Source organism: Taudactylus pleione, unplaced genomic scaffold (genome assembly GCF_031769625.1).
Source record: "Taudactylus pleione unplaced genomic scaffold, aTauple2 ptg000214l, whole genome shotgun sequence".
NCBI classification, from domain to species: Eukaryota; Metazoa; Chordata; class Amphibia; order Anura; family Myobatrachidae; genus Taudactylus; species Taudactylus pleione.
Window position 1 is genome coordinate 14,757,698 of NW_028284616.1, and position 18,723 is coordinate 14,776,420.

The 18,723-nt window shown below is 41.1% G+C and overlaps 1 protein-coding gene across 1 annotated transcript in view; it reads right to left on the reverse strand.

Annotated features, from left to right (window-relative positions):
- Positions 1-18,723, reverse strand: part of USE1 (unconventional SNARE in the ER 1) — a 101,744-nt gene that overhangs the window by 38,743 nt on the left and 44,278 nt on the right. Inside the window, exons 5-6 of the mRNA XM_088478471.1 lie at positions 12,203-12,221; positions 9,091-9,121 (exon numbers count right to left, since the gene is read on the reverse strand). Coding sequence (XP_088334597.1) covers positions 9,091-9,121; positions 12,203-12,221 — 50 coding nt within the window. The remainder of the gene's footprint in view (positions 1-9,090; positions 9,122-12,202; positions 12,222-18,723) is intronic.

The window sequence follows — 18,723 nt, forward strand, 5'->3', positions numbered from 1 at the left end:
GTGGGCTGAGTAGCGGTCAGGGGTGATGCTTCGGCTGGGGAGCCTAGGGATAGGGCTCCATGGCTGTGGCATTACCCCCCCGCTAGAAAGAGTCCGGTGCTGGTTCTGGATAATACAGGGGAACCCTACGCATTTTTTTCCCCTGTATTTCCAGAACCAGCTCAGTGCCCAGTGCTGGTTGCCCTGAATACGGGGGACCCCTACGCCATTTGTCCTCTGTATTTTGGCAACCAGGACTGGTTTTGAAAAGACTGGTGCTGGTTGTGCTTCTGTGTTTGTTTATTTATACACAGATGGAGGTATCACGGATCTTTCAGATCCGAGCCTGCATTTGCATGCTGCTACCTCCCCCGGTCCTGCAGCCCATGCTGCCGCCTGCTACCGTCCCCAGCTAACGCCCACAACCCCCCCTCCCCCAGCTGCAGCTAACGGACGCTTCCTTCCCCCGAGCCCACCACCTGCTACCGCCCGAACTGGCCAGACATCTTTGTGCATCGAAGTGAAGCCACAGTGACTACACCTGCTGTAGGCTCCTACTGAGGCTGTGCAACAAGTTGAAGCTTCCTATCTCTATAATGGCAGATTCGTGAGGTAATAGTTTAAAAACTGTAACTTTCTCAATTACCTGAACCCCAAAAGCACCTACCCTGTAACAATAGCTACCTAATAAAACAAACCCCAAGTCTAAATTCATCCCCTACCCCAAATTATGCCTTCCCAAAATTCCCCCATAGAGAACAGTAGAAAAGTGGTCCTAATTTAGTGTCAGAAAAAACTGACAGTTGGAACTTTAGATTACTCCCAAATCCTCATTTTTTATGTTTTTGCCCTTAAATTTTGCAAGCAGTATCGAGCGACAGTTCTACACACCCGTGCCAAATTAAGCTCTGCACTTCCAATACCTTTTAAGGTGTAACCCCTTAAACACCATGCCACCCCCTTGGGAGTTTTCTATGGAAGAATTCCATTTTTTTTAGATTCAGCCTTAATATAAGGGCACGACTGTGTATATATTTACTCTGCAAATATATATATATATAAACACATCAAGAAATGGAAGTTAGAACTTCATAATAAATATAGACACATTTTACAGGTGGAATAACAATGAATGCTTGAACTGACTTTTCCCGTCTGTATTTGTTTTCTTTTCCAGTAACTGATAAGGATGGTGCGCAGTAAACAACACTGTTGAGAAACCTCTCTTTTGAAAGTAAAGTAACAGAGTAAATTGAAGCTTCTCAATTTTTCTGGTCCTGAGTAGCCAGTTTCTGGAGGGAATGCAATTAGCCGCAAGTTATACCCCGCAGCTAATTAATCACTATATACGCAGGGAAATACTATTCAGTTAAATAGCATAGAATCAGTGGCTTTTCCACATGAAATAAACCCGAGGGTGCCTTTCCTCGCAGACGAAAGTTCACCTCTGAGGGTAAACGCGCGGGGCAGCACAGGCTACGGCTAATTGGATCTAACCCCCCCCCCGTGTTTCTTTCTATCCCTTGGAAGGCCTATGTGAACTAAAGAAAGATAGACTAGAGCTGGGTACATACTATACAAAATATTGTATGCGGAACAAAACAATATATCGTACAGATCGTTTTGTTCCGTCGGCTGGGTTACATATTGTATAGTGTGCACTCAGCTTTACTGTCTTGGTAAAGTAACCAACAGTGAGCAACAGTTAAGGCCGGTACACACTAGACGATGTCTAGTTTGCCCGACCTTCTCAGCGACGGGACCCGACTGGGGAGAAGGCACCGGCAAGTGCATATACACTTATAGATGCTGGCAGCGAGGGAGCAACGGCGGGCGCCATGCTGCATTTGGCAGCATGACCCACCCTATCGAGGATGTCACTGACGACTCGCGGGAGCACGCATAGTCAGTGACATAGTTGTTACACACTAGACAATGTGCCCAATATGTCACTCCGATCTGCCGGATTGGACGACATATCGTCTAGTGCGCAGGTTCTCAAACTTGGTCCTCAGGACCCCAAACAGTGCATGTTTTACAGGTCTCCACACAGAATCACATGTGGAATAATTATCTCCACCTGTAGCTCTTTTAAAATGTGTCAGTGAGTAATGAGTACACCTGTGCACCTGCTGTGTGACCTGGAAAATGTGACCTGTGTGGGGTCTGAGGACCGAGTTTGAGAACCACTGGTCTAGTGTGTACCCAGTTTTACTTTGTAATTTTTGGGAAGGTGGGATGGGCACTGTTGGTAGGTCGCAAGCCTATTCTCTAAAACAAAGACAGTTTGCAGATCATAGATTCCCGCGAACTACAGGTTGTTCTTCATGGAATTGCCACCTATTAACAGCAAGTAGGCAGACTACCACACATGGTGGATGCTCTGAGATACATGATCTTTTCTTCACTATAAGTCTCCAGTAATGTTATGCAAATGACCGCATTGAAGACTAATGAGCAAAATGAGCCAAAATAGTTCAAGGCCTTCTGAGGAGCCTCCATTTTGGCAACTGCTCTCAGAAATAGGCTTTTAAAATGAATTTAGGTAAAATTCCCTTCCATCTAATTGGAGGGTATAGATGGTAAGCCTCCCAAATACCAGTCTCCAATAGTATTTTGCACATGTACGTGCGGATGACCAGCTTGCCGCATGTATTATAACAGACTGCCATTAAAGAGAGGCCTTTAAATTGAAAAATATCAATACCATCCACTATGATGTAACAAACAATGTATCCTGTAAGGGTAGAAGGATTAGATGTACAGTAAGGTTATCAACCAGGAATGAATAATTGCTGTATATTCTAACAAATGGGGTACAGGATGTAGTTAATAGACCGCCAGTCTAAATCCCAACTATACATGCCCGACACGTTACTTAAAATAGGTGTTGAAATACCGACGCCCATCTTAATCCCGACGCCAGAAGCCCATCCCCCGCCATCCCGATTGTCAAGAGCCGGGTAAGTATAATACTTAGCCCGGGGATGGGGGGGTTAGGTTTAGGGACCTCCAGGGGGGACTAAGGGTTAGGCACCCCCCGGGGAAGGTTAGGAGCCACTAGGGGGAGGTTAAGGTTAGGTTTAGGGTGCGGGAAGTGGGTTTAGGTTTAGGCTCCCCCGGGAGGACTTAGGGTTAGGCACCCCCATGGGAGTTTTAGGGTTAGGCACCACTAAGGGAGTGTTAGGGGAGGAGAAGGGAGGGTTAGGGTACTTACCAGCTGGCGTCGGGATGTCCTCCTGTCGGGCTGCCGTAGTTGGAATTTGAGCCAGCGGTTAAACAGCCGTCGGTATTTCAATCCCATTCCGGGGTACAGTATGGTTCTTTATAATATTTTACTATGTCTAATTCTACTAATGCATTCTACATAAGACCTATTTTGGTGCGACTCTTAATAATAATGTACCCTTCTGGGGTCTGATAAACCATGGGTCTCAAAAAATGTATCAAGGTAAGCTTGATGCCTCTTGCTGCAAATGCTAAAGCTAAGAGGGAAGCCAGTGTCTTAGAAATAGACACAAGGAAGTGAAGACCGTAAAAAATAAATAAAATAAAAAAGATGAAAGGGAATCTGCCAGTTAGTTTATATTTCCAGGCAGGTCTATTGCTTTTAGAAATATGGTCCTTTGTATGGTCTCCTGCCACATGCCCAAAGCTTCAATGCAAAGGCACATTGAAAGATTACCCCCATCTGTTTATGTATGACGTAGCTGTCATATTGTCCAGAGAAGTACTAGAGCATTGTGTGTATTGGGGGCTAAAAAGATTGAAAAGGTATTTTCTCAACTCTCAGTTGCAAAGTATTTTTTTACAGGCTATTTTCTTCCCCTGACCATGCTCCTCGTATAGCTTTGTGTTGGGAGAAATCTTCCTATCCCAGAGGAGACACATCTGGTGTTAGCATAAAGTCAGAGGAGGGTCTAACACAGGCCTGTAATTTGGAATAGGTAGTGAATACCAATTGGAAATCTCCCATATGACACGGGAGGACAGGTAAATCATGTCTGACTAGCAGTGACAGGTTTGTAAGAAAAACCTGGAAAGGAACGTGGAAGAAAGATGAAGAGAGGGCTATCATTGTCCCAGTTAGCATCGCTAAATCATTGAAATTGTGGGCTTTGGCAATAAAGTCAGAGACAGACGCTGTATTACTCCCCATTTCTCTGGAGTCAGGTTCCATTACTCAAAGCATGTACTGGAAGGAGAGGGGTGCTTTGTCAGGATTCAAACTTAGGGATTTTTCCTGTAGAGACTGTAGCTCTGCTGACTGAGCTATTATGGCTGTTTATGGTAAAGGTCTATTAAGACAGAGAAGGTTATGTCCCTGTGGTGTATAATTTTTGCTATTAGAAAATCGTCAATGTATACCACTTGCTGGACTCCAAGAAGGTGGAGAGGTGAGATGAATACTTTCATTCCAAAGGACAAGGTATAAGTTGTGTTTGAGAAGCAAAATAACATGATAGGACATTGATACAGTAGCACTTTCCAATAAAACTGTAATCTTCTGTTGTTTAGATGTATGGAGATGGAAAGGATTCTGGTGATCTATTTTAACTAGGGGTGAGCGGGTTCGGTTTTACTCGGATTTACTCGGTTCTTATCGCCACTTTACCGCAAATTCGGATTTATTATATTGGTTATCCAAAACACATGATAGGCGATAGCCAATAAAATGCCGTTTAAAGATCCGAGTAAATCCAAGTAAAATCGAACCCGCTCACCCCTAATTTTAACACAGAAACCATTCTGGTCAAGTACAAAGGGAATGTCGTGCAAACTCTCCACATGGAACCTTTTGATTTTGAAAAGCTGTTTAGCACTCTAACATTTATACTGGTCTGATTAATACACCTGAATACTTTAGATTTATTTATTTGATAGGGAAGACATGACTGGTCAGCTATTCAAAAATGGGTTTCTAGTCTGTGTAGTGTTTGCAAGATTTGCATCTCAACAATGTATATTCCTTTGATGAGAAATCAAATTAATGTCAAGTTGTCACCAACTTGTATTGTCCTTAACAACCATTTGTCTTTGGTAATCTGTCTCTACTAAACTCTAGCTCTGGAAGCATGATAACCTTTGAGAAAGAGCTTCATGCGTTTGTTTTGAGCTCTAGGCTTTAGCACCGCAAAGGATCTGCGGGTCTTATAACAAGACCTTACATATGACAGAAATTCTGGTTCAAACAGGTCTGTATGTCAGAGGCTAGGATAGTCCAGAAAATAAGGTACTAGTTCTGTTAAGCCTGCTCTAGTGAGCCATCTTGCTATTCTAGAATTTGTAAAATAGTTACATGTTTGACCCCCCATAAAAGCAGCCCTGCTGATAACTTTAGGAAGGGAATGAGAAACTGTATCAAGGGAGCAGACGGATTAGCTTTCATTTTCTGTCTAGTCAAGGACATATAGCAAAGATCATGCTGCAACTGTAAACTTAATTTCTCTCAGTCTTATTTGTGAAATTAGCAGACAGTTTATCACCCAGTAATGCATTAAAAGCTGTGTCAAAAACTGGGAGAAAAGAGTTGGCACATCGGGCAGACCTATAAGCACTAATTAATACTATTTTATAGGTGTGAACCTGAATACCTGTTTAGTAATTTTATACACCTCAGAATGCTCACACAAAGCCCATTATAAGGAGTATAGGTTATGCTGGGCATACACGTACAGATAAAATGCCTGTCAGTGTGACAGGCATTTTATCTGAAAGCCTGATATTGTGACCAAACACTGTGAGATAACTCTCAGTGCATGGGCCACAATATCTGCTTTTCACCCCAAGGGAGGAGACATTTCCAGTTCCTTCCCTGTGAAGGAACAGGGAAAATGTCCTTCGATCGGCCACGGCAGTGCATACACAGCCCGATGTGTGCGACTTTTATTTAGAAAATATTGCATCGAACAGGCATGCTGGACGATCTGGCATGCCCGACCCATCAATATTTTCAGATAGGTCGCCCTCATACTCTATGTTATCCGTCAATATAGGGCGGATCGGCCAGATAATTGTATAGTGTATGCCCAGCAATAGGTGGAGGTGTCCTGGCAGCTAGAGCCATCCTTGGTACCAAGATTTCCATTCAGTAGGTGAGAATTATCAGGAAGAGAAAGTGGGTGGTTAGTGAGATGGGGCAGGAGTCACAGCATCCCATAATTAGAGAACGAGTTTGCAAATATTTTTGCCTAATACAGGAAACTTTGTGTCTATTCCTGAGCTAGCTTCCCTGTGAGAATTTATTTATTTTTAGTGGGAACATGTGTTGACCATTTTTACCTCAGAGTCTGGGGGATTTTTAGTTTCTCACAACTAATACCTGAAGATGACACAGTGACACACCTTTATGTGGTTTTTTAGTATGATCAAGCCTGCTACAGTCAGAGGTGAAAATATGCATTATATATGTGACAGAAACCAAAATGGTACTTTCTCATTTCAATCTCTGACAGAAAACTGATAAGTACTCAATGTGACTTTAAAGACACAGCTGTCCCAGATACTTCCTCACACTCCCCATCTACCATAGAAGATAACTTGAGGATTATTCAATATGGGAAGCACCAGCAATGGGTTTATCATGAGAGTACCCTTTAATCAAATTTCGGGTCTCTACTTGATGCCAGCACTGGGCTGAGGTACAATGCCAGCTATGGGCAGAACTATTCTGTCAGACAATTTTTGCCGGCTACGAGTTCCAGAGAAAATAAATTTGCCTCAACAGGCTAGCCTGTGAGAAATCCAGATTATTTTTTTATTTAAATTTTTATAACATACTTCCCAAAATATGGAGAAAACTTAAACAGATAGATCAAAGGTTTACAATAGACTCTAAATTGGTCACCAGGTGTTAACGCTAAAGGATTTGTCATTCCTAGAGACTGAGACTGCACCCTCCATCACTCAGTGCTGAGTGAAAATCTGAGCACAGTGTTTCTACGTTCAAGTGGACATATTTACTGGTCTCTTCCTTGTCATATTTGATGTCAAATTTTTGTAATTAAAATTGTGATAATTACATAAAATGAGAACTAACAAAACTAACTAAAAAACAACAAAAATTCAAAACTGAATCTGCTGATTTAAACACAAATGCCCGCAAGGTGACGTTTTAACATGAACTATCCGGACACAGTACATTTTCAGCCTGGTAATTTATTATAAGGTCTGATGAATGTTGTGCAGCACTCCTCATATCGGAACCTTGATGTTACTAGTTTGGCCATGGATGCAACGTACACACTATCAGATACTTGGGCCGAATGGTTGAAAATTTGCTTTTTGATCTGATTATTGTATAATATGTACCCATGTTAAAATTCAATATAGCTTCGGATCCTAGGATAATCTACACTTGACATGAGAGATATATGCATAAAGGTATATTCCCTATCGAAAGGATTATATACTCTCTAAGCCCAGTATTTTTTCAAATCTATGATGCAGCCCTGAAAATGTATATTCCGTATTGCCACATATCACATCAATAAGTAATATTTATCAATCTGCAGGTGTTGGAGCAGAACACGGGCTCAGATAACAGCCCATGCCAGGAAATGTGTAAGTGATAGCTACAATAACACTACTTCTGAGATCAGACCTGGCCGAACATGTGCTCCTACTTTCTAGTCTTGATAAATTGTTGTGAAACTTAATTCTGACTTAAAATGACGGAAACAGCCATTTCCGCATGTTTTAAAGACAGAATTAATTTGATAAAGAGATATCAAATTGATTAAAGCAAAATGGAATTTTTATTATATTTATTGGTGTCTCTTCTTCCAGGAGCTATATTCATTATTGGATCTAGACTGTCATTTATAGATTAATTCTATAATGGGAAAGACCCACTATCCTTAAATTCAAGATTTAAAAAAACAAAACATTTTTTTCCTTGTGGTGCTACGGATGTTTTATGTTTGACCATATAAACTCAATTTAACACTAACAAATCTGCCTTTCATGTCCAATTCATTGCTCTCCAGCCAAACTCAGTGCTCTTCTCTCAGGTCTGGTCTCTTAGCTGTCGTAGAGAGCCAGCCCGGGCCCTGGTTATTTTCAGGAGGCATGGCTTAATTGTGGGAGACGGGAGAGCACAATCCCATTCCCGCACAGCTGCTTCCCTACCCCTACTGCAGCCCAGCACTGCACTTCTGGGGAGAGGGGTTGCTGAAAGGTAAGAGGAAGGGGGATTGTGGCGGAGCCCATGTGGATTTGTCCATGGCTGAGGGTTCCCTGTGTAGCATACTGCACTGCGTTTGCTATATTTTTTTGAAAGGAGGCGTGGCCACGTCTCACCGGGTGTGGTATAAAAAATCGAAAGTCAATAGTTTGACATCAGAGGTTGACATGCAATAGGTCAAAATGTCGACAAGTACAAAAGGTTGACAGTGTTAAAAGGTCGACAGGTTCAAATGGTCGATGCACATGTGGTCGACATTTTTTTTATTTACATAACCATAATCCTCCCCCTAGTGCCTAACCGTAACCCTCCCCCTGTTGACTGATCCTTACCCTCCCCCTAGTGTAGGGGTGGGCAATAAGTGGCCCCCCCAGCTGTTGTAGAACTAAACATCCCAGCATGCCCTGCCTCAGTTTTGCTATTTGGCCATGCTAAAACTAGTGCAAGGCATGCTGGGATTTGTAGTTCAACAACAGTGGAGGCCCGCTTATTGCCCACCCCTGCCCTAGTGCCTAACGCTAACCACAACCTCCAGAAGCTCATCCCTAAACCTCCCCCAGGTGCCTAACCCTAACCTTAAATATGTTAAAAAACCATAAAAAACACGTGTTGTCCATTTGTCCCTGTCGACCTATTGCATGTTGACAATCTGGTGTCGACCTATTAACTGTTGATCTATTCACTGTCGATCGCTCATCCATATATCCATCTTTACATAATTACTCGGGCCAGGCACAGCTCTCTATAGCCCTGATGACAATACGTACTTCTATTTGCAATCTTTGGTATTGCCGTTAGATATAAGATTTATTAGGAGCAGGGATCTCCATAACTAGTGAATCAGTATAATTTGTGTCAGGTTTCTAGCATTATCACGCACAGCGCTGCTATAAAAATACAACAATAATAATAATATTATTACTCACTTCCTTTTTCTTGGATAGAGATGATCTGAATCTGAAAAAGTAGAGAAAATGTTAAATCCTAAACAATTGTTATTTATCACATAAAATTTCATGGTAAATAAACATGTATTTTTTAGAAGTGGAATTAAACTCTCCAATTAAAATATAGAGTGAAAACATTATATTTAATTTTGTCATATATAATTGTCTTTTTCAAAGACTGAAAATAATAGAGCCCATATTAGAGCCCCTGTAATTTCATAGTCACTGACAAGTGTAGAACGACCGAACGAACACACACTAAACCACTGACAGCTGAAATTAATAACATTGATCATCTTGTTACAATGGCATCTGTCAAGGGGTGGGATATATTATGCAGCAAGTGAACTTGAAGTTGATGTGTTGGAAGCAGGAAAAATGGGCAAGTGTAAGTATCTGAGGGACTAATTATGATGGCTAGATGACTGGGTCAGAGCATCTGCAAAATGGCAGGTCTTTTGGGGTGTTCCCAATATGTAGTGGTTAGTACCTACCAAAAGTGGTCCAAGGCAAGACAACCGGTGAACTGGCGACAGGGTCGTGAGTGCGCAAGGCTCATTGATGCACATGGGGAGTGAAGGTTAACCTGTCTGGTCCTATCCCGCAGAAGAGCTATTTTAGCACAAATTGCTGAAAACGTTAATGCTGGCTGTGATAGAAAGGTGTCATAACACACAATGCAGCACAGCTTGCTGCGTATGGGGCTGTGTAGATGCTGTGTAGATGCAAACACACACAAAATACTGAGCAAAAGTTTTAGGCAGGTGTGGAAAAAATGCTGCAAAGTAAGAATGCTTTCAAAAATAGAAGTGGTAATAGTTTATATTTGTCAATTAACAAAATGCAAAGTCAACGAACAAGAAAATTTAAATCAAATTAATATTTGGTGTGACCACTCTTTGCCTTCAAAACAGCTTCAATCCTCCTAGGTACACTTGCACATAGTTATTGAAGGAACTTGGCAGAGAGGTTGTCCAAACATCTTGGAGAACTAACCACAGATCTTCTGTGCATGTAGGCTTGCTCAAATCCTACTATCTCTTCATATAATCCCACACAGACTCGCTGATGTTGAGATCAGGGCTCTGTGGTGGCAATATCATCACTTCCAGGACTCCTTGTTCTTCTGTACGCTGCAGATAGTTCTTAATGACATTGGCTGTATGTTTGGGGTCGTTGTCCTGCTGCATAATAAATTTGCTCCACACTACACATTAAGGCCGAAAAAAATATGCTCCATTATAATCAGGCATTCATTAGTTCTAATTGCGAGAAGGAAAAACAAACCCTCTACCTGTCTGAGGCTGTTGCCAAATTAACCTGAAAGAGAAAAAAAAATGTCCTTGTCCACATATGTGGCATGTCTGGAACAATGTCTTCTTGCAGGGTAAGAGAAACACTGAAAAATCAGTAAGAACAGCAATATGGTTGTACAGTTGCACTAATTGGGAACTTGTTAAACAAGGGTTATGAAAATAAGAGGGGTCAAAAAAAGTACAATATAAAGAGCTGGGTTTATTTTGTTTCTTTTTTTTTCCAGTGTCGATTTATGGCTTGAATCTAATGTACTTGCTTTTAATGAAATGTTCTAGAAACCAAACGCCAGATGTGACTTTATTCCTAGGTCTGATTAACTGAACACTAGTATAACTGTGCTACCATTGCTCACACCTGCCTTATCCATAAAGAGAGGGGATATATTCCAACCTCCACTGACAGATTTAGTGGGGCAGTACTGTTACAGAATTGTATGCGGTTCTCTATCTTTTACAGAGATACACCTTATGAATGTGATAAAAGCAAGCCGTCCTGTATGTGATGTAGCTGGACAATGCATCTACTGATTAGATGGAAGTTGTGAAAAAGAAAACTGGTTACATTTACAGAGAAGGATACATGGCTTCTCCTACAGTACACAGAATATATGCGCACATGTCCCTCCTTGGAAACAAGGCAGATAAAGTCATTTTTTATTTTTATGACCAGAATACTAACTGTATGCAGCATACAGTTTCTGTCAATTTGAGAAAAGATTGCAAAACTCACAATAATACTATTACTGTAGATCAAGTTGTGAAGGATGTAAAGAGTGTTAAAACATAAAACAAATTAAGCCTGGCAAATTATATAGCAATGTGGTAAGTAAATGAAAATGTTCCAAAGTGAAACATCGGCTGTCGGCCCAGACCAGTAACCACAGCTGGTAATGTATGCATGCATTGTTTAAAGCTATGTCTTTATGACAAATTATCCATAAATGTATTTAATCTATTATAAAATTATGAATTTGTTACATACAAAGGTCTGTACTTTCAGAGGCAGTTGGTGTCCGATATATTTTTTTTTAAGTAAATGATATAAATACATTTAGCAGTTAACAACAACCAGGTGAAAAGCCACCGTTGTGTATGAAAAGTCACCTGCATATCTGGGGCTCCAGAGAAATAACCCTATGTGCTACCAACCTCAGTACTCTCTCATTACCAGAAGAAGTGAACCCATCAAGAATTTGCTGATAAAATGCGAATGCTAGTCTAATCCCTCCCCCCCCCCCACAGCCTATCCCTCCCCCTAGTGCCTAAAACTAACATTTTACTCTCCCCCCAGCTCAAATACTTACCTTGGAAGTCAGCGGTTGGGATGCTGGCGCCGGGATCCTGACTGATGTTGGGACTCTGGCGCCGGTATACTGAGCGCCAGCATCCCGACAGCAGGGACCATAACTACATCCCTCTGATTCAACTTCATAGACAGAAGGACAATTTGGAGCGTACAGCAGGAAAAGCTTTGTTACTTTCAGGATTCTACTACCCCTGAATCTGGTGAGCATACATCTTTAGTTACATGAATGACTTGGTTGTGAAAGCTGCTTACCAGATTGCTTAACCTTGGTCACAAGCCAAAATCTTTTATTAAACTATTATTTGTTGAAGTTGAGGGATCATAAAACAAATCTATAGCGGGCTAAAGTCTAGGAGCTCTGGTCCACTACAAGAACATTGTGTTTATGGTGCTTTTCTTTTTATTGTATTCAAATCTGAAAGTGTTTCAAGAAATCAAAAAATACTTAAATTGCACAGAAATAGCTTACCATTAGGAGATGATGTAGCCTAGATGAAGAAGAAAAAAAAGTTAATTGGTCTACACAGCCTTTAAGAATACATAGAACATGCCTGAAAAGCCCACAGGGTCTAGTGTCAGGACAGTGCAACTGCAAATCTGAATATGACTAACCCACGCTATCTAGAACTGTACAAGATATAACCTATACCTCTAAAAACAGTCATTAGGAACTCATATTATTTAATTAGCTAAATCTTTACATTAAATACACTGATACATTTATAGAAGCCCCCGCCATAGATCCTGTGTTCTCAATAAGTTACAACAGTTTTAGTACAAAAGCTAGCAAATCTGGGTAAAGTCTCAAAGCAAAGTAGGGTGTCCAGAGAAGGATAATTCAAGAAGGACACATAACTGGAATTTCTAATAGACAACACTTGGGGGCCTATGTATCAAAGCTTGATGAGAGATAAAATTGTGAGATATGAATCACCAACCAATCAGTTTCTAATTTACATTTTATAGGCTGTGTTTGAAAAATGACAGTTAGGAGCTGATTGGTTAATGCTTTTTCTCTCACAATTTTATCTCTCATCAAGCTTTGATACATAGGCCCATTTTGGAAAACAGCACAGATGGTGTAACTGTCTCCTAGTGATTGTTCTTAGTTCCTACATTGTTTGGCTAACTCAGGAGGTACGCAGTAAAGCCGAGTGGACAGATCCAATTCGAGTACATTAGTGTGGCTGGCCTATGGCCACACACAAACCCACATACACACACAGTAGTACCCTGTTCTTGGCCATCTTTTGTGTCAAACAGAGCACCTTATACATTGTGATTTCAAGCTAATTTGGCTGAAATATTGTATCTGGCTGAAATATTGTATTATCTGTGGCCTGCTATGTATTGTATAGTTTGTCTATTCTAACATATAATGGGGGAGATGTATTGAGCAATGAAAATGTGAAGTGGACAAGTAGAGAAGTTGCCCCAGGGCTTGACAAATGTTTCTATAATCTAGGAGCCAAGATGAAATTGTAGGAGCCAGACCACTGCCCCCCCCCAAAAAAAATTACAGGAGTAAGGAGCACAGCTCTGTGTGTTATGCAACCTTTATACACACTATACTAGTCCACAAAATGGTCACAATTGAATGAATACAGTAAAATGGAGGCTCCCTCACTGCTCTGCACAGCTCCCCTGCTCCACCCTCCAGTAATAACGGACCACATTTCACATAAAACCCCCCCTCCCCTCATGATCATACCACTAATTCTCTGAAGCCGCTCCGCAATCCCTGGCCGTGCATAGACCCTACTACCGGAGAGCTCTATGTAGCCGGAGATAGGAGACAGTAGACAGCGAGGACGTACAGGAGGATCAGCGTAGACTGGGACAGACAACATGGATCAGAGCAGGGCAGGATGGAGAGGAGTCGTCAGCACAGGCCGGGACGGACACAGGCACAGCAGTCACCGCAGGCGACATTCAGCACATGCACTCCTGTGTATGATATGAACACCGCAATACTATAGGAGGCACGAATCTCCGCCAGAGCTGATGAGGATCTGCTTCCTCCCTCACTGCAAAATCTGGTAGCCAGGCAGCAAAATCTGGTAGCCATGGCGACCTGGCACCTGGGATTTGTCGAACCATGAGTTGCCCATAGTAACCAGTCAATTTCTACCTACCGTTTTATAGAATGTACTTGATAAATGCTACCTCGAAGCAGATTGGTTGCCTAGGCGACTTCTCCACTCTTTTCAATGCTTGATGCATCACCTCCCAAAGGGTCAGATGCAATATGTTACAATTTGACAAGATCTAGAGCAGCAAATTTTGTACACCCATGCCAAATCGGGATCTATTACTTTTTGTCCAAAGTCTCCTTTGTATTACAATGCCAGCCTGTTGTAGGTTTGCAGCAGTGAAAATTGGAAATATGATCAAAATACTTTTAAACAAATAAATGGCAATAGGGATGGAGAGAGCAACAATATCTCCTCCTAGGAAATAGAAACTAAGAAGTACACATCAAACATCACTTGGAGAAATCATACATACAGTAACAAATGAACTCCATCTCGTTCTAGGCAAAAGAGAGAACACGAGAGGAAAAAGAGTTTTGGAAGAGGAAAATTTAGGAGAGGGAAACGCAGAGAAGGGGAGGACAGAACACTCAAGGCACATATTATTTTTCCAGAACTCAGACACTCCTTATATCTCCGTCTTTATTTATCTTCAAGGTCTTCATGACCTTGCCTATTCAAGGTTGTCTTGTGGTACAGCATTAAATACCTTTTGGACTTTGTTTAGTAATGTGAATAAACAGGCATTCTATGAGTCCCTGTTTCTGCTGCAGTTCTGACCTTGATTATATAAGGTGCTCCTGTGATGTATGGCTCTGCGCAATGCTATCATTTTACACATTGTATCAGAAGAACAAAAAATATATATCATACTGTGCAGAGCCAAGGCAGGAAAATGTGTTTTTACTACCAATGCAAAAATAACCTAAATCCTATCAAATTAAACCATGGAAGAAAATATATTCAATTATAAATGTTAAATAATATGGATTTTCCAAATGGATATTAATTTTGAATATAGACACCACATTTACCATTTCACTGACCCGTACAACGCAATTTGAGGATTTTATTTTGCACTATCCTTATTTTATTGGTCTTTCTTACTTAGAATTTATGGTACTATATTTACAATTACACCTCCTTTATCACTTTTATTCATACTGGCCACTCACTATTCTATTCCCCTTTTACCAAGCATTCATGAGCTGCTTTTTTTTTTCACTCCTTAACTGTAATATAATGAATAACATTACATTTTTTTTTTTTTTTAAATCTACTTCTGGCAGCTAGTGATGTGACCTATTATGCACACTCTAGGCCTTATTTTGAGTCACACTTAATGTGTTTCCAATTCTGTGTGAGAACTACAACAAGGTGCGCTGATATCCAGAAAATAACCCCTTGAATAAACAGAGCAGCTCACACATGCAGGTTCTGCACCTGCTAACAGGACAATAGAAAAAAAATGGAGTGGAGCGCTAGTTTAATCAAGTGACCACACTAATTAATGCAAAACAATTTACTGCAAAGATTAAAACAGTAAATACATAAAATTCAAGACTCTACAAAGACACGGTAATATGATGTGGATGAACAGATGGGGAGTTAGCATTGGACCGCTCCGGGATCTGGTTAATGGTAATGTCCACAAGAATACCTCTGTATACAGTCAGGTGCATAAATATTGGGACATTGACAGAATTTTTTGGCCTCTATTCACCACCACAATGGCTTTGAAATGAAACAAACAAGATGTGCTTTAACTGCAGACTTTCAGATTTAATTTGAGGGTAATTACATCTAAATCAGGTGAACGGTGTAGGAATTACAACGGTTTCTATATGTGCCTCCCACTTTTTAAGGGGCCAAAAGTAATGGGACTATCAACTCAAAAGCTATTTCATGGACAGGTGTGGGCTATTCCCTCATTATTTCATTATCAATTAAGCAGGTAAAAGGTCTGGAGTTGATTCTAGGTGTGACGTTTGCATTTGGACTCAGTTGCTGTCGACTCTCAATATGAGATCCAAAGAGCTGTCACTATCAGTGAAGCAAGCCATCATTAGGCTGAAAAATCAAAAGAAATCCATCAGGCAGATAGCAAAAACAGGTGTGGCCAAATCAACTGTTTGGAACATTCTTAAAAAGGAAGAACGCACCGGAGAGCTCAGCAACACCAAAAGACCCGGAAGACCACGGAAAACAATTGTGGTGGATGACAGAAGAATTACTTCCCTGGTGAAGAAAAACCCCTTCACAACAGTTGGCCAAATCAAGAACACTCTCCAGGAGGTAGGTGTATATGTGTCAAAGTCAACAATCAAGAGAAGACTTCGCAAGAATGAATACAGAGGCTTCACCACAAGATGTAAACCATTGGTGAGCCTCAAAAACAGGAAGACCAGATTAGAGTTTGCCAAACAACATCTAAAAAAGCCATTACAGTTCTGGAACAACATCCTATGGACAGATGAGACAAAGATCAACTTGTACCAGAGTGATGGAAAGAGAAGAGTATGGAGAAGGAAAGGAACTGCTCATGATCCAAAACATACCACCTCATCAGTGAAGCATGGTGGTGGTAGTGTCAAGGCGTGGGCATGTATGGCTGCCAATGGAACTGGTTCCCTTGTATTTATTGATGATGTGACTGCTGACAAAAGCAGCAGAATGAATTCTGAAATGTTTCGGGCAATATTATATGCTCATATTCAGTCAAATGCTTCAGAACTCATTGGATGGCGCTTCACAGTGCAGATTGTCAAAACTGGATTATTGGCTGAGACAAGATCAGTTTAAAATTGAATCGCAGCGACACCATCTTGCAACTGACCGCAAGACGCCATTTTGCGAAATGGCCGCCTAAGCGCCATTTTAGATAAACTCACACTTTAGTACATGTGGCGATAATACTATTAGCATCATGCGAATGCATCTGTGACCATCGCCATAGGTTACGGCGATTCACCAAAAGCCCATTTCATTACTTTACGTATTATAAAGGATATATTTCAGAAATGGCTTTACAGTATGTCAAAATTGGATTGCATTAGCTGAATAGAGCAAATGGCCACGTGACAACTAGCTTGTGTAGATAAGCTTCCTGGATAGTGTCTGCTCTCACTCCGGGTGGCCCGGCTAGAATACACACCTTACATTAGCAAGTTTCCTGCAATGAAATGACTTCAAAGACTAGAGTGTTATCTTAGGTTTGTGTCTTGTAGCTGGGTTAATTTGCACCCACACAAAGACTGGGAGAATAAAGGGTTTTTCTTTTGAGCTTGGGAAAGGTGGGGGGGCTGCTGACAGAGGGGGCATGTGGAACTATCAGGCTCAGCATGTCACACTGCTAGATGTTCACTTAGTGAGATTTAAGTGCACCATTCCTCATACACACATTAATACACACAATTGCGCTGGTAACTAATCGCATATTAGTGAATGCATAAGATCCTGTATGTTAGCTTCATGCGCACGCATCTGCCCCAAGTTAACTAGCGTCTTTATATCAAACCCCACATACTCACACATTACATATCCACATAAAAGGTTTAATAAGCTTTAAGGTATAAGATTTAAGTTGGTTCAGTTAGTGTAAATGCTGTGCAATAAAGATATTTGATAACTAAGGTGTTATATATGCTAAGAAAGCAGTGTTTGGTTTCGTACTGATGCGTACTCTTTCAACAGAATTCCGGTACTATCGGTGTGGAGATAGCATCATGCATTCTCAACTTCTGGACCGCAGAGACTTCAAGCAACAAAATGTATAACTGTTAGGATTTTGCATGGGGGTGGGAGGGCAGAGACCCCCAGTTGTTAGAGGCTGGGTGAGTCTATTTGAACCAGCCTGTTAAACTCTCTGTAACAGATGCTTCCTCCCTGGGAACCAATGACATCAGCAACAAACTTCTCTATTGTCCTGTCTATTCTGAGGAGGTATAAACAAGTGTGCTCAAACACTGGGTCTTTAATCTTCTTGCTGAACACTGAGGGACGAGGGGTTTCTTGCTGATGCCTAACATCTGGACCAGAATGCGCTGCGTATGTATACTGTACTTGGGGTTTGTATAATTCCTTTGCGTCTAATTGTGTAACTGACTGTACTTTTTACTTGAATAATACTTTGTGCTTTGGAACCACATGTTCTAAGTCTGGAGACTCTATTTACTGTATGACTGCGTACGCAAATTGGCGTCATCCTTAGAGGTTTATAGGTAGGATTTTAGAAGGTACAGGCAGGGGTATATAGAGGTTCATTTCAATATCGTCAAGATGGACAATGACCCGAAGCATACCGCAAAAGCAACCAAAGAGTTTTTTAAGGCTAAAAAGTGCAATGTTATGCAATGGCCAAGTCAATCCCCTAACCTGAATCCGATTGAGCATGCATTTCACTTGATGAAGACAAAACTGAAGGGAAAATGCCCAAAAAACAAGCAGGAACTGAAGACATTTGCAGTAGAGGCCTGGCAGAGCATCAGGGATGAAACCCAGCGTCTAGTGATGTCTATGAGTTCCAGACTTCAGGCTGTAATTGCCTGCAAAGGATTTGCAACAAAGTATTAAAAAGTGAAAGTTAGTTTTAGGATTGTTTAGTTTGTCCCATTACTTTTGGCCCCTTAAAAAGTGGGAGGCACATATAGAAACCGTTGTAATTCCTACACCGTTCACCTGATTTGGATGCAATTACCCTCAAATTAAATCTGAAAGTCTGCAGTTAAAGCACATCTTGTTTGTTTAATTTCAAAGCCATTGTGGTGGTAAATAGAGGCCAAAATGTGAAAATTCTGTCAATGTCCCAATATTTATGCACCTGACTGTATATCCACTAATGTCGTATAATCTCAGCAAGACCGTTATAGAAGCAATATTGCCAAAAGGAAAATCCAAATGATCGGAGTGCTGTAATCACCTGTACAAATGCAGCCAGTACTCACACTATGTAGGTAGC